Genomic DNA, 16022 nt, shown 5'->3' with positions numbered 1-16022 from the left:
CTTTTCCTCAGTACCTCTCTTCCAAAGCCAATTAGTTGTCATGTTCGGCTGATTTTGTCTCTGATCATGTCACCCTGTCATTCTGACTGTAACCCTACTCTCACTCAACCAATTTCAGTGGTTCCCTATCACATCCAGGATCAAGTATAAAATCCTCTGTTCAGTTTTCAAAGACCTTCCTAACCTGCCTTCCATTTACACTTTCCATTCTTAAACCTTATACACACACACACACACACACACACACACACACACACACACACACACACTTTGTAGTCTGTAATCTATAGAAACTGACTTCCTTGCTGTTCTTGGATAGTTCTCCATTTCCCTACTCCAGGCATTTTCTCTGGCTGTTCATTTTCCAAAAATTTCGTTTTGATAAGCTAGTTCTAAAGAAAATGCTAAATGTGTTACTAATTGCAAGTTCATTTGACTTTTTTTTTTTGAGGCAATTGGGTTTAAGTGACTTGTCCAGGGTCATACAGTTAGTAAATATTGGAGAGTGGATTTGAACTCAGGTCCTTCTCACTCCAGGGGTTGGTATTCTATCCAATGTGCCACTTAGCTGCCCCTATTTGACATTTTTTTGTGGGGGGAGGTGAGGTAATTAGGTTAACTGACTTGCCCAGGGCCAGTAAGTGTTGCGTCTGAGGCTGAATTCAGGTCCTCTTGACTCCAGGGCCAGTACTTTATCCCCTGGAATGCTCTTCCTCCTCATCTCCACCTCCTAGTCTTCCAGGGTTCCTTCAAGTCCCAGCTAAAAGTTTACCTTCTATAGGAAGCCTTCTCCCATCCCTCTTAATTACAGCACCTTTTCTTTGTTGATTATCTCCAAATACGGTTTGTTTGTTCACGGTTGCTTGCATGCTAGGTTATGAGCAGGGATTGTATTTTCTCTTTCTTTGTATCCACAATGTTCAATACAGTGTGTTAGAAACCAAGTGCTCGATTGAATGTTTATTGACTAACTCCACTGATTCTCCACATTTATGGCATATCCTATTTCTACTCTCCCTTGCGATAATTCTTTTCACTTCTTACACTGTGACTGTAATCTGGAAAGCAGAATTCCTGGAGGACTCACTCAACCTCTGTGAGACACAGTTGGGACTACAAGTGACTAGGCTCTTAGGCTACAAGACTCTACTTGAGCTGAGTCTGGAGAAACCAAATGTCCTGTTGAAGTAGTCCAAGGACCTCCTCATTATCCTTCTTTGAGGCTAGAATATGGGGCGTTACTGTTTCCTGGAGATAAAAAAGTCAAAGGATCATAGAACATAGCCCTGAAAGGGACCTCACAAATGTTGTCATCCAACTCACTCAGTTAGTAGAGATGAAATGACTTGCCCAGGGTCTCTCATGTTAAGTAAAAGAGCTGACTTCTCTGACTGAATCCATTGCATTTTCCACTGTGTACAGCCTGGGTGTTTGAGCATCTGAATCCAAAGCAGAATGTGGAACCTTTTACAAACTGGTGTGTGTGAGAGAGAAAAGATAGTGCCCGTCCTGAAGAGAATCTGGAGGTGACAGGGGGAGGGAAGAGGGGATAGGGAGGAGCAAAAGACTTATTGAAAAGCCGGAGTCCTCTGTAGGGAGCCCACAGAGCGCTCAGCATTACTGAGAGTATACCATGAATGAGGGCAAGAGTGAGGAAGCGGGCCCCTGGTCCAGCCCACTTATACCATATTTACATTCACTTGCAACGCCACCCACCTCTCTACACACACGAGCACAGAAGCAGCTGTTTCCACAGTTTCTTCCTGACTCTGAAGGGTGGCCCTGAGGGAGGAGCTGTTTATGTACAAGACTATAACATTGTGGGGACAGGGGGCCACGGTGATACAACTCTATGGTGCACCTTTACAAAATCCTCCCTAGGAAGAAAAAATAGGTCTGCATCTCAGCTGTCCCCATTTCTAATCTATGGCACATGTCTTGAACCTGAAGAGCACTTGGACATAAGATGTAGAGCACGGCCCCTCTTTCTGGGCATGTACATGTGGCAGTGTCGAACCCAGAAAGTTCAGCAATGCCACAGAAAAATTTCCTATACCTCTGTACAGGTCACAGGTGGGGTCCCTTAGATGAAGCCTGAATTGAGACCTAGAATTCATCAGAAGAAAGAATGGGAGCTTGAAGAAGACCTCATCTATTAGATCACAATTGAAGAAGAAAAGGTGACTTTAGTCCATCTCAAATCCTCACTGAGATCTGGAGAGTCTATTAAGTGGATTATTTGCCTTATGTAATGGGCTATTCCTTAAACACAGAGAGGAAGACATTAATGATATCTCTTCTCTGAAAGAATCTACCTCTATGTCCCATGACATGAGCCTCCTGTTCTCCTTTCATTAGAGAAGGATATTTACACATGGCACAATAGAAAGCGATAACAGTGTCTTTCCTCCCTGGAGACCATTTCAAGGATGAGTTCTGATGAGATAGGTAATAAAATTCTTAATTCTATAACAGCCATTGACAGATCCAAGAAGTGGGAGAATTTGAAGAATTGTGTTGGGCCACCTTTGTGGAGTACAGCACAAAAAGAGGTCCCTGTTCTCACCATCTCTAGACAAGGGGGTCCCATCCTTCTGTCCAAGGGTAAAGAGTTCCAAGATCCTGGATTAACTTTCATCCTCACCAGGTATCACTGTGACAAACACAGAACTTCACTTCGGGAAAGGCACCAGACTCATAGTTTTGGGTAAGAAAACCTCTTAGCTTGTCTCCTGGGCTGCTCTGTGGTGGGGCTGGTCCCAGATTCTCTTTTTAGAGTTGTTGTGCCCTAGTGTGCCAGCTATGATGTTTCCTTTGGACCAGGGACCAAGCTCACTGTTGTAGGTAAGATTTTCAGGGTCCTTGAGTTGGGCTGGAGGGAGATGGAGAAAAGATCACCAACTGGATTTTGAAAAAGGAGGAAATGTATGGCCCCTATGATCTAATTCATCTAAGGGGCTCAATGTCCTATAGAATGAGTTACATGAAACCTTAACATCCTCAGAAGTCTCTGTTTAAACTGAGGTTTGAACAGTTTGTACTAGGACGGGGAAAAGAAATGAGTCTATATTGACCCACTAAGGAATCAGAGGAAACCTGGGGAAAGGAAAACTTCCTGGCAATGAGAACTACCCCAAAGTGGAACGAGTTGTCTCAGGACTCCTTAGAAGTTCATGCAAAAGCTGATGACCACTTCTTTAGTATGTGGATTCTTTTTTCTGGCATGAGTTGACTTGGATAGCATTTGAGGTACCTTACAACTATGAAATTCCATGATTCTGTGAAGTGTTTGGGGGAAAGGTCCTGAAATTTCTTCATTCATGACCATTGCCAATAGATTTTCTGCAGGAAGACTTTGTGTGTCTATCCTAACTTGAATTTTATAGGAGAAAAACATGAGACCCCTCTCTCCCAACTTTCTCAAGTCCTGACTAATCTTAGAAGTGTGTGTGTGTGTGTGTGTGTGTGTGTGTGTGTATCTTCAACAGAGGGAGACCAGAGATGTGTGAATATTGCTAAGTCTTCCCTCTAAATCCCAGGTATGGTTCAGTGTATATTGGAGACATTGGGATGGGATATAAGCAAGGGGAGATTTGAAGTGAAGGTCAGAGACTGTGTACTGGAAATACGCAGTATTTTGGTATGGGGTCCCAGCTTGTCATTGTTGGTAAGTGTAAACCTGCACTGGGGAGATTATAAGACTGGGAGGAGGGGCATGGTGTGGACAGATGGGGGGACTTAGGCTAAAGAGTAGGAGGACTTCTTTTTTTTGCTTGCTTTTTCTGAGGCAGATACAAATGACTGTTTTATACCCAGGAGCAAAGGAGGGATTTTTGCAATGACTGGACTGGGTACCACTTGCTTTGAGACAGATTCCTAGACTAGAAGGGATCATGTTATTAATACTCCTGTCATTACAGTGGATTTCCTCTATTTTCTCTCATAATGATGAGGACTCAATCAGAAGTCAGTGTGGTATAGTGAAAGAGAGCTAGATTTGGAGGTAGAGGGACTGGGTTCAAATCCTGACTGTTATTTAATAACCTTTGGCAAGTTTCAAAAGAGGCATTTGAAATAGATGACTTCTGAGATCCTGAGCCTATGACTCTATAAACTTGTTGTTCTTACAAATGCTTGGGGGAAAATATTTCGTGGGCTCCCTTCTCAACAATCTCAAGATCTCAGAGACTACCATGGGTCAAAGTCACAAGAGAAGGAGACTGTACAAACCATATTTTCATGGTCATAAAGCCATCAACAATGAAAAGTGTATTTTTGCCTCCAAATTTAAAATGCCTTTAAGTGATGGTAGTAGGAAACCCCGGAGGATACTTGAGTTGAGGAGGGTACAGCAGGCATGTGTAGGTTTCCTTCCAGTCTGTATTGGTGTGTGAGCAATGAAAGACAGTATTTTGGCAGTGGCACCAGGCTGTTTGTTGCAGGTAAGCAAAGCAGTTTCTCCTGTGCTATAGATTCTAGTGGGCGCAGGGGTGTCAGGGTAAGATCCCAAGAGACTGAGAGGGGAAGAATAAAAAACTGAGGAACACCATTAAAGAAAAAGGAAAAGGGAAAAATGAAAATGACTACTATCTAGAAGCTAGAAGGAACATAGTTTAATAGGACAGACTCCTGCTCAAGATACATTAGGTTTTTGCCACAGTCCTGTCTTGATGTGTACCAACCAGCCGCAGTACTTTGGAAAGGGGACTTATCTAACAGTAGTGGGTAAGAAATGGGGTCTAGAGTGGCAGGGGTTGGTACTGTACCTAAGACCTTCTTCTTCTCCCTTCCTTGGACTCCTCAGGAGTCTTTAACCCTTTCACTCTCCAGATCTTTGGTTACTACTTCTGTATAATATTGGGTGATGCTCGGTGCAATTGTCCTTCTCCAATCCAGGAGCCATCGTTCCTTGAGCATTTCTGATCCTGTGACCCACTTTCCCATGGGCCTCTCAGTTTGTCCTTTTCTTATCCATCTCTTTCTGTTCCTCCTGAATGTGTGTCAAGTCCAGTCCATTCATTAAATATTTATTCTCTATGTACAAGGCCCCATGATGTCTCTCCCTCTCTTCCTTCTACTGACTTCTCCATATTGTGCTTCGAAAATTTTCCTCCTTCCACCCTGATCTTCTTCTGGCCAGATGTTTTTGTCCATAATGAGCCCATGCAGAGCCCAGAAACTCATCACTGTTCCCACCAGAGCTCAAACGGGATCTCATTTCAGAGAGGCAAGAAAGTGAAAGAGATATAGCACTGGTTTTACAGCAGCACTCTGGGGCTGTGTAATAACTCACCCCTCACTTTTGGAGACGGAACCAGACTGGTGGTGACAGGTATGGTGAACCCACACATAAGCAGGGGGACATATGATTTTATTTCACCTTGGTCAGTTCTTTGGATTGGTGGTGGGAGAGAATATTGGGTCTGAACCAACTCTGCACTTCTCAATCTGCAGTGCTCTTTCCTTCCTTCCCAAAAGCAACTCTGACTCATTTTTCTTTATCTGTTTTGTCTGCCTTTCCTCCTTCATGCTGAGCTCTTCATCTCAAACACACCTTTTTTTTTTTAATTTTTTGGTTGTATTGTAGCTCCATTTCTTTGTATCCTTGGTCCCGGATTAGCTTCCGTTTTTTACTGAGTTTATCTCTATCCATATGTTTGTCTTTTCCTTTTTTCTCTTTCTCATTCACTCCCTTAATCGTGCGTCCATGCCTCCTTCTTTGTAATTATCTTTGTCTTCTCAGACTTGGTTTCTTTTTCTACCGCCATCTCCTTATCATCTGCAACCCTAGTCAGTCTTCTATTTCTTCATCTCCTCTCTCACAGTTTCTGTGAGTCTCCTTCAATCTTCTTGAGATAATTTTAAGAAGAGAGAAATAATGTCTATTGAGATCAGCAAGGTCAAAGCAGGGAAAGGGAGTGGCACAGGAGAAAAGGGAGAACCTACAGCTACCTGTACTTGTGAACTTCAAGTGACTATCTAAGGGCAGAATTGCACCTGGCTTCAGTGGGTACATGTTAGAAAATCAAGCTTGGGGAGCAGTTCAGTTTAGAAATACTAACAACCTCAGTAGAAAGCCCTAGGATGAGGGAAATTATCCTCCCTCTCAGACCTCAGGACCTATGCTTTGATGATACAAAATATCTGCCAGAGGTAAGTAGAGAGAAATTCCCTAAAGATGAGTGGAGCAAATCTTTAAGCACCATGCTCTGAGAAAATGTGGAAGAGGGTGGTGGGGAGTGGATGTGGTGGAGAGGAATGGAGAGGAGATAAAGGGCTAAGTCTGGGTTAGAAGGTGAAGACAGGCATTATGTTCCTTTGACGGGTCTGACCATAGAATCATAGATTTAGAATTGGAGACCTTAGAGATCATCAAACAAGTTCTCATGTTATATATGAGGAAAGTGGGGTCCAGAGACACTTGCCTACTCATAAAGTAGTAAGTGTCAAAGGCAAAATTTGAATCCAGGTCCTCTGTTTTCAGATCTAACACTCTTTACACTGTACCCTAGAAATCTGATTCCTATCGAGAGGTGAGCTCAAACAATGTTCTCTGGCCAAAGGCCTTGATAGCTGAGCTCCTTTTCCCACTTTTATTCCGAATTCATATTTATTTCTTTCCCTCAGTTTCCTCAGCAGAAAAGTTGTACGATGTTCAAGACTGGAAATTTTTAGGAAAATTTGTTGATAGGACACCTTCCAAATCCCAAAGAACCAAGTAAATAACCTTCATGAAAGCTAGGGAGTTGCCATGATACAACAGAGCAGATAGAGGAAACCATTATCTGGAGTCCTAGACCATACTAAGGGAGCACTCTAATGGTGAGAATAGTAGTAGGGGACATTCTGGCATAGAGAATCAAGATAACCTCAGTTCCTTGATGTATATTCAGCTGAGTGCTTACCACCTCTAGACAGCTGGAAATTCATTCCGTGCATTGTTCTCAGGTCTTAACACCAGTGCTCTCCATATAGCAGGCAATGGATAAATATTTGATTCTGTGAAACTGTTTACTAAATCTGGGGATACTCCATTACCCAGGGACAGGTAATGCTCTAAAAGATTGGAAGGGGGGTAGTAGTTTCAGACCTACTGGCTCATAAGTATAAGTAATCCCTTTGTAGGGAATCTTAAATAATGGTATGATCTGGATAGCACTACCTTTTGCATGTATTTGACAGATAACCCATTACCCTTGGCTAGAGTGCCCACAGTTAATTCTTGGGATCATGACCCAAGAGAAGGCTAAATCTCTGATCCCAAGGGCCACTCTTCACAAAGAGCTGATGGAGATCCAAAGAAGAGAGTACCCACACTTATAACCTGAGCAGTATCCTCCACGAAGTCCTTCTGATACCCACCCAGGGTCAGGAAGGATGAAACAATAACTGGTGTTTCTCCAATCACTCTAAATTCATTGGTTGGGGATAAAAGTATCTTTCTGGGGTCGAAGTTAGACTAAGGAAAAGTGTAGTTATTGATATCTAGAGTCAGAAAAGATCTTAAAAATTCTTTACTCATTTTACCAATAAGGAATATATAATGATTTCAAAGATAGAGACAGTGTCAAGACTCAAACTTTTTCCAGTTTTTTTAATTATTCCACCATGCCTCTGGTACCTTATTTCCTCTCTACAGTATATTTCCTTTCCTAGAAGCAAGATATAAGTAGTGACCCACAAAAGCCTGGCCCCACAGTCTTTACAATGGCACCTTCTTAGGGAATAATATATTGTTCCTTTAATTGGACAGATCATCTGTGTCTGCTGACTATGGCACTTATTAGACAGCACCATCTCTGAATAAGTGTATCTTGATGTCCAAGTCTTCAATACTATTCTTATTTCAACTCCTTCCAATAAGTCTTCTATGACATCTACTGGACATTAGACTTGGCAAAGAAAGGGGGTAAGGTTTGGACATTGGACATGTCTGTCAATTTATATGTATGCAAATAATATACAACCACAATAGATGCACAGCAACATTTATTGACTTAAAAAGTTAAATAATAATGTTACTTAGGATTTTAAACTACTTGGGAATCCTAAGGTAGATCTATAAATTGAGTATTGGATAAGAGAATAAAAATAGCTTTTTTTAACGTAAGAAGAAAAACTCTTACTAGCCTGAATAACACAAATACATACAGAGTTGTCATTTTCCACTCAGGACAGTACTGGGTGAGTCAAGTTTATTAGGCACTTACCGTATCATGGGCGTTACATAAAATCCTAAGAATATGAAGAAAGGCAAAAACATAGTCTCTAACTCAAGGAGCTCCCACTCTTATCTGGGAGACAACTTCCAAACAATTATGTGCATACAAGAGATACATAGATAGATAGATGATAGATAGATAGATTGATAGATGGATGATAGATGATAGATGACAGATAGATGATAGATAGACAGACAGTAGATAGAGGGTCATCTGAGAGGGAAAGAGTGGGGGAGGCGGGAGGTGGTATCAAGTAAAGATCTCTTGCAGAAAGTCTTATGTAAGTTGAGTCTGGAAGAAAGTCAAGGAAATGAGAAGGTGGAAGTGAGAAGGGAGAGCATTCCAAATAAAGATGACAACCAATAAAAAGGAACACAGTAGGGAGATTGAGTGTTGTGTCTGAGGCAAAACAAGTAGGTTGGTGTCATTGGACTATAGCATTTGTGGAGGGAAGTCAAGTCTAAGAAGACTGGAAAGGTAAAAGGTGTCAAGTTTGAAGGGCTTGAAAAGCCAAATAAAGCATTTTATATTTGATCCCGGAGGTAATAGGGAGCCAATGGGGCATGATGAATGTGGGGGAGGGGTTGGGAGTGGTATTGGTGACAAGGTCAGACCTTTGTCTTAGCAAGATGACTTTGGTGGAAGATGGATTGGACTGAGGAGAAACTTGAGGCAAGGAGATTAAGCTGGTGTGAGGTAATGAGGTATTGCAACAGGGTGGTAGCTATGTGAGTGCAAAGAAGGGAGAGTACACGAGACATTGCAAAGGTAGAAACAAGATTTGAAACAAGGTAGATATTTGTAATGAGTGAGAGGGAAGAATATAGGATGACACTGAGGTTAAAAGCCTGGGTGACATGATGGTGACTTTGATAGCAATAGGTAAGATTAGAGGAAGGGAAGATGGAAAGAGGGGAGATTGGAAAAGTGAATTCTGTTTTTTTATTATTATTATTTTGAGAGGCCTAAGGGCCATCCAGTTTGAGATATCTAAGAGTCAGCAGGTGATGCTGGATTGCATAAGTGATGTTAGACTAAGAAGGCAACTCTGTGACCCCGATCCTGAGTCCCAACCTCTTTCCATTTTTCAGATGACCTGACCAGGGTGACTCCCCCAAAGGTGACTGTGTTTCAGCCATCTGAGGAAGAGATGGCGAATAAGGGAAAGGCCACATTGGTCTGTCTGGCCACAGGCTTCTACCCTGACCTCGTGGAGCTGAAGTGGTGGGTGAATGGGCAGGAGACCCAAATTGGGGTCAGCACAGACCCTCAGCCCTCCAAAGAGCAGCCCCATAACAACTTCTCCACATACTCCCTGAGCAGTCGTCTTCGGGTGTCTGCTCCCTTCTGGCGCAATCCCAAGAACAGCTTCCGGTGCCAAGTATTGTTCCATGGGATTGGAGAGAATGAGACCTGGACAAGTAACCTGAAGAAACCCATCACCCAGAATGTCAGTGACCAGATCTGGGGAAAGGCAGGTGAGAACATCATAAGCTGAACCAGGATAGAAATGGTGTGAGTGTGGAAAAAGATAGACCCAGAGAATGAAACCAAGGGAGAGAGGGAGAGTCAGACAGACAGACAGAAATAGATAGAGGCAGACACAGAGGCAGAAAGACAGAGACAGAGGTATAGAGACAGAGAGGGAGAGAGAGAAGAGAGACAAAGACAGTGACAGAGAGAGAGAAGAGAAAGAGAGAGAGAGGGAGAGAGAGAAAGTTTTTTTGAAAGCTGGTAGAGAGAGTCAAGGAAAGAAGATAATCCAGAGTCAGAGACTGAGTAGAGAGAAGACAGACAGTCTGTCTTCAAGGATCTCTCTAGGTTTCATGTATTCAGAGAAGGGAGGAATCATTTCCCTTGAGGTAACCAAGACCACTTCCTGGGTGAATAAAACATCAACCCAGGTGCACCCTTCCTGCCCAGTCACTATTAGAGCCTTATAGACAGTCCCCTCCCCCAAGCCTATCAATCTGTGCAGCTCAGCAATTCAGTCCAGTTGACCTTGCATCATTCCATTTGCCCAAGATCACAGAGATTTTTTTTTAATGATGGTATCAAGGGGAGAAATACAGGACCAGAGTTAAGTAAGAATATATCATAATTTATATTTTATTTGAATTATGAATACTTGTTTCATGTTTATTTGGGACTCTAGGCCTGTAAGTTTATATTAACCTATGTGGCCCACCTAAAAGAAACAACATCCTTGGAAAATTCAAGGTTTCTTATATATGTCCTCAATTTTCTCTTTCAGATTGTGGTGTTTCCTCTGGTAAGTGAAGCTCTCATGTCTTCTTGTCTTATACTTGTGGTCCAGCAACCATAGCCCAGGTCAGCCATCCAGCTACTTGGTCAATAAATATTTATTAATCACCTACTGCATGCAGTGCTAAGTGCCTAGGGTCCAAAAAAAATGTAAAATTTAGTCCCTGCCTTTAAGAAACTTACAATCTAATGAGGGAGGCAATGTATAAACAGCTATGTATATGTATAACAAGTCCTTCCTGCCCTATCAAGTGGTAGGAATATGGGATTGGGAAGGCTAGAGATGCTTTCTTATGGATATGGGGTTTCCACCCTCACAGAATCCTATCAACAAAGTATCCAGTCTGCCACCTTCTTCTATGAGATTCTCCTGGGGAAAGCCGTGCTGTATGGCCTGCTGGTCAGTGCTCTGGTGTGGAGAACCATGGTAAGGGCATGAATAGGGTGGAAGACAAATGAGACATGTCTGTTATCTAGAAGCAGCTCTTGGGAGTCTTCTTGGTTTACTAAGGGTAGAAGAATGGGTGGAAAGGAGGAGGGGGATAATCCCAAGAACTCCAAAGAATATCCCGAATGACTTGATTTTTTTTAACTTACAAATGGGATTGATGAGAGTGGAATATTCATATTGAAACTTAAATATGGGGTGGGCTAGAGTCAGGGGACTCCAACAAGAACCTGGTCTCCTACAGAGGTACCACTTAGGTATTTCTAACTTCTGAGCCTCCCTTTCTGCAACACGTCTCTTCCCTCAGCTCCATTTCCCACTGCCATGCTACTTGGAAAATCTGTAAAGTAATAATTATATCTTTTCCTCAGGCCAAGAGAAAACATTCCTGAGGCCACCTGTGGAGGTAACAACAGGGAGGACAGAGCAGGAGAATCCAGCACCCTGTTTTGGCTACTGCTTTCTCTATTCCTGTCCTATGTTCCAGAAGAACTATTATTTTCTCAGTTCCCATCTTCATGTTTCATAGATCTCCTTAAAAAGAACTCTGAAGCTCACAGAGGACAAGGATGGTGGCTTAATCCTGAAAAAATAAAAAGATCTTGCCCTACTTAGCAGTTACCAACTGTGTCTCCATCTTCTCTTTTTTTTTTTTACATCGTTGACTTACATTTGGAAATATGCTTCCAAGTCAAGATATAAAGTTCACGAAAGTATTAGAGTAGTTCATTAAAAATATGTCAGCAGAGTTTCCCCACCATGGGAAGATAACCCACTGAGACATTAACATCCTTTTCCTAGAATGTCATAAAACGTAGTTAATAATCTCGCCTGTCCTTATACAGGTGCTCCAGAGGTATATCCAGGACAATGGATGCTAGTGACTATAGATATATTGGGAAGAAAGCTGCACACAAGGAAATCCCAATATCCAAACCAGTAAGACAGTGTATGAAGAAACAAGAGAAAAATAGAGTTCTGATGTGAAGGAGAGTTGAACTATATTGTGGTAAATGGCTTGAGATGATATCAAAAATTAGTTAGAGAGTAGATAGTGAGGGGAAATTAAGGGAAAGGAAGGGAAAGGAGAGAAGAGGTGAGGAGAGCAGAAGAGAGGGGAGAGGGAAAGGAGAGGAAAGGAGAGGAGAGGAGAGGAGAGGAGAGGAGAGGAGAGGAGAGGAGAGGAGAGGAGAGGAGAGGAGAGGAGAGGAGAGGAGAGGGAGGGGAAGGGAAGGGAAGGGAAGGGAAGGGAAGGGAAGGGAAGGGAAGGGAAGGGAAGGGAAGGGAAGGGAAGGGAAGGGAAGGGAAGGGAAAAGAGGAAATTGACTAACTTGGTAACAAGAAAGCTACACTATAAGGTGATCTCGACCTGCTATGAAGAGGAGAAAGCCTGCCATGAGGGACAATTCAGAGAGAGAGAAGTATTTTACATAGTTCATAGATTACAATTCATACTAAATTTTCATCTAGAGTTAATAACTGGGGAGTGAAGTTAATGGGAAAGATTGGGACTGGATATATAGAATTCAGAGTTAATTGCATAGAAAGTTTTAAGAATCTGTAGACCGTGAAAATGTAGACTAGAAAAAGGAACCATGGAAGAAGCAAATCACTAACAATAAGAAAAATATATAAAAAAATAAATCAAATTCTTAAGTTGCAACTCACACCCAGCAATTTAGTAAAAATGACAAAAAAATGAAAATACTCAATATTGGAGGGACTATAGAAAGACAGCCATGCTAATTAATACACTCTTAATGGGGCTAGGAAGTTGGCCCAACCATTCTGTGGAGCAATTTATAATTACGATTTAAAATAAAAATTAAGTGACTAAAATGACCATACCTTTTAATCTGGAGATACCACTACTAGGCATATACCTCAAAAAGGTCAAAGACAGAAAAGTGAGTCCCATAAAATATTCATAACATCAGTCTTTATAGCAGCAAAGAACTGAAAATCAAATAGATGTCCTTTAAATAAATCAGGTTACCTTAACATAATGGAATATGAATGTAGTGTAAGAAACTATGAATATGAAGAATTCTCAGGAGGATGAAAAGAAATTTGAACTGACACAGGACAAAATAAACACAAGAAAAACAATACATCCAATGAATTCAGAAATGTAAATGGAAAGAACATAGAACCAAAACTGTGTAAGTATAATGACTAAACTAGGTCTGGGAGAATAAATGGAAAAATGCACCTAACTCATTCTTTGTAAAAGTGGGGAACATTGTATAAACTGTCATGCCTGCTTGATGCATTCACTAGTTTTACTCTATTTCATTGTTTATTCTCTTTTGTTATTTTTCTTTACAAGTTATGGCTCACTGGGGTAAAGGATAAATGAAACATATTAAGAAATGAAGGTGATCTAAAAAAAAATTTAATAAAATAAAGAGTAATCATTTCTAATTTAGGAAACAATGGACTCAATTCAAAGGTAGGGTCAGAAGAAAAGAAATATGCATTTATTAAGCATCTACTCTGTGCCAGGGACTGTATTAAGCCCAGGCCCAGAACTTTGGAGGGCCTTGTTTTCTGAGCAGTGACTTAGAGGCAGAAAATGGTGTAGAAAGGAGGGAGATTTTAAAAAAGAAAAGATGCTCTGCAGTCCACATTCATACAATTAGAATATTAATATTCACCAATGCCATGTATAGAGCTAAGATTATATCTCCTCACTGCTACACAGACCCTTTACTCAGGTTACTCTTATTTGACCTTTTCCCTTTTTTTTGGAATACCTTGAGATTCATGTAAACCTATTTTTTTTAAATCAGTACACAGAATTGTATTGTTAGAGGGCCCTCCTTGGTAAAAAGAATTCCCCAATGCAAATCAGCAACTATTTTGCTATTTATTGTCATAAGGATGTCAAAATAGCCCTTAGATGTTCTGACCTGCCCAGAGTTGCACAGCTAATACATGTCAGATGGGACTCAAACCATGTCCTTCTGACAGTCTCCTAATTTCTCTCCATTTTTCCATGCTGCCTCTCAAACTATCTTTTTTTTTGGTCTGGGGGGGGGCGGAGTATGAATCCAATGTAATTGGCTCCAGGGAAATACCCCATAGGGAAGACCTTGTTGTCTTTGTATCCCCAGTTCTGGACACTTAGCAAACTCTATATAAATGTTAATTGATTGAGTTGACTCCAAGATTCTTTTCATTATAATCCTTTCTCTAGACCATGGGTCTTTAATCTGTGTGTGTGTATGTGTGTGTGTGTGTGTGTGTGTGTGTGTGTGTGTGTGTGTGTGTGTGTGTAAATAAATAAATAAATATTCTTAAGTGAAACAAATGTTTAAAAAACATTTAAAATAAAATTTAAATAAATAAATGGTTTTTGTATAAAACACATAGGGCTAGAAAGAAATTCATTCTATTGAAATACAATTATTGAAATATCTGTTTTTAAAAAGTACATGGATTCAGATTAAGACTCTGCTCTAATATCTGAGATTATTTTCAGTGATAAGTGGACTATTTCCTCCTAAAGTGGCAAAAGAAGAAAAAAAATAAATCATTTCACTTGCAATGCCCATTTGGATCCCAATCACATTTGGCCACTCTCAGGTGTGTGGTTGTCAAGTCAGCCTTGAATACTGCAATGACAAGAAACCACTGAGAATTTCCACTCTTCTTTTTAGGGAGAGTCTGAAGTATTAGGAAATACTTCTAGGGTTTTGCCCTTAAGAAATAAGCATTTCCTTTCACAAAGTGTCTAACAAAATTACAAGTACCCTGATTATTCTACTTGCCCTCCTGTGGCCTTGATTCAAATTATTCGTGTCTTTCTGAAAAGTGGTGCCTAGAACCGAGCATAATAGAATAGGTAGAGTATGGATTGGCCAAATCAAGTAAAATTATCATTTCTCCCCTCTTACTTTCTCTGGAGGTGATACTGTGAGATCTGGAGGAAGCAAATTCCATCCAAGAGGGCGAGGAAGAGACCCAAGCAGTTAGAAAAGGGACACAAAAAGGAGGTGGAAGGACAATAAGCCTAGTGTGTGTTGTAATTTTCTTATTCCTTGATGAATCAACACCCTGCTTGTTACTAAAAATTATCTGAGATCCTAGAATGAGGCTCTTAACTTGAAGTAGAACTTAAAAAAAATTAAAACTGAATTTCAGTAGAATAGGTATTTTGTATTTATATATCTTATTTTATGCATTTAAAAAGATTATTATGAGTAGCCTACAGGCTTCACCAGACTCTCAAAGGGATCCATTACACCAAAAAAAAAAAAAAAAAAATTAAGAACCCTTTCCCCAATGAGAGCGTTGCAGTGAATAGCATGCTAGATTTTAATCTATCAATCTGTATTTATTATGAATTCGCCATGTGCCCAACACTGGAGATTCAAAGACAAAAAGAAATAACACCTTCAACACTTTGTATTCTAAAAGAGTCAGAAAGACCTGGGTTTGACCAACCGCAGACACTAGCTATGGAGTCCCACAGATGTCACTTCTCTGAACCTGAGTTTCTTTATTTTTTAAGGTTTTTCGTATTTTATTTTCCCCAGTTACATATAAAAAACTTTTTAATATTTGTATTGAAAACTTTGAGTTACAAATGCTCTCCCCTCCTCTATCTTCCCAGCCCCACTGAGAAGGCAAACAATTCCATATAGGTTATACAAAGGTAGTCTTGCAAAACATATTTATAATAATCATGCTGTGAAAGAGAATATAAACAAGAAAGAAGATGGTATTGCTAGGTCAAAGGGTATGCATGGTAATTTCTTTATCTTTAAGAAAGCACCTACTTTATGGGGCTGTTGTGAGGATTCAATGAGACAATGTATGTAAAACCCTTTAAAGTGCTAAGTAAATATCAGATATTTATTGTTGTCATTATTATTACCTCTGAGATTAGCTGTAAAGTAGAGAATTGGATCAGCAACTCTGAAAAACCCTTTTCTTCCACCTTACTATTTATTTCCTTCATTAGGGGCTGTGATCTGGGAATTTTCTCCCTTTGAGAATAATCTCTCTTTGTTAATTGAGACATAGCTAACTATTTCAAGTGTCTTAGCTAAAGAGGAACACCTTCCTTGAACCTTAGCCCT

The 16022-nt window shown here is 40.6% G+C and overlaps 1 gene segment (V, D, J or C); it reads left to right on the top strand.

Annotated features, from left to right (window-relative positions):
- The first annotated feature begins 3612 nt into the window (after positions 1–3612).
- On the top strand, positions 3613–11556 carry LOC140533142 (T cell receptor beta constant 2-like). The segment is given in 5 exon segments: positions 3613–3667; positions 9314–9700; positions 10477–10494; positions 10808–10914; positions 11307–11556. Coding segments are annotated over 5 exon segments (558 nt in total).
- Positions 11557–16022: the final 4466 nt, after the last annotated feature.

Source organism: Notamacropus eugenii, chromosome 3 (genome assembly GCF_028372415.1).
Source record: "Notamacropus eugenii isolate mMacEug1 chromosome 3, mMacEug1.pri_v2, whole genome shotgun sequence".
Taxonomy (NCBI): Eukaryota; Metazoa; Chordata; class Mammalia; order Diprotodontia; family Macropodidae; genus Notamacropus; species Notamacropus eugenii.
The sequence above is the reverse complement of the archived record's forward strand: the minus strand, read 5'-3'. Positions and strand labels throughout refer to the sequence as shown.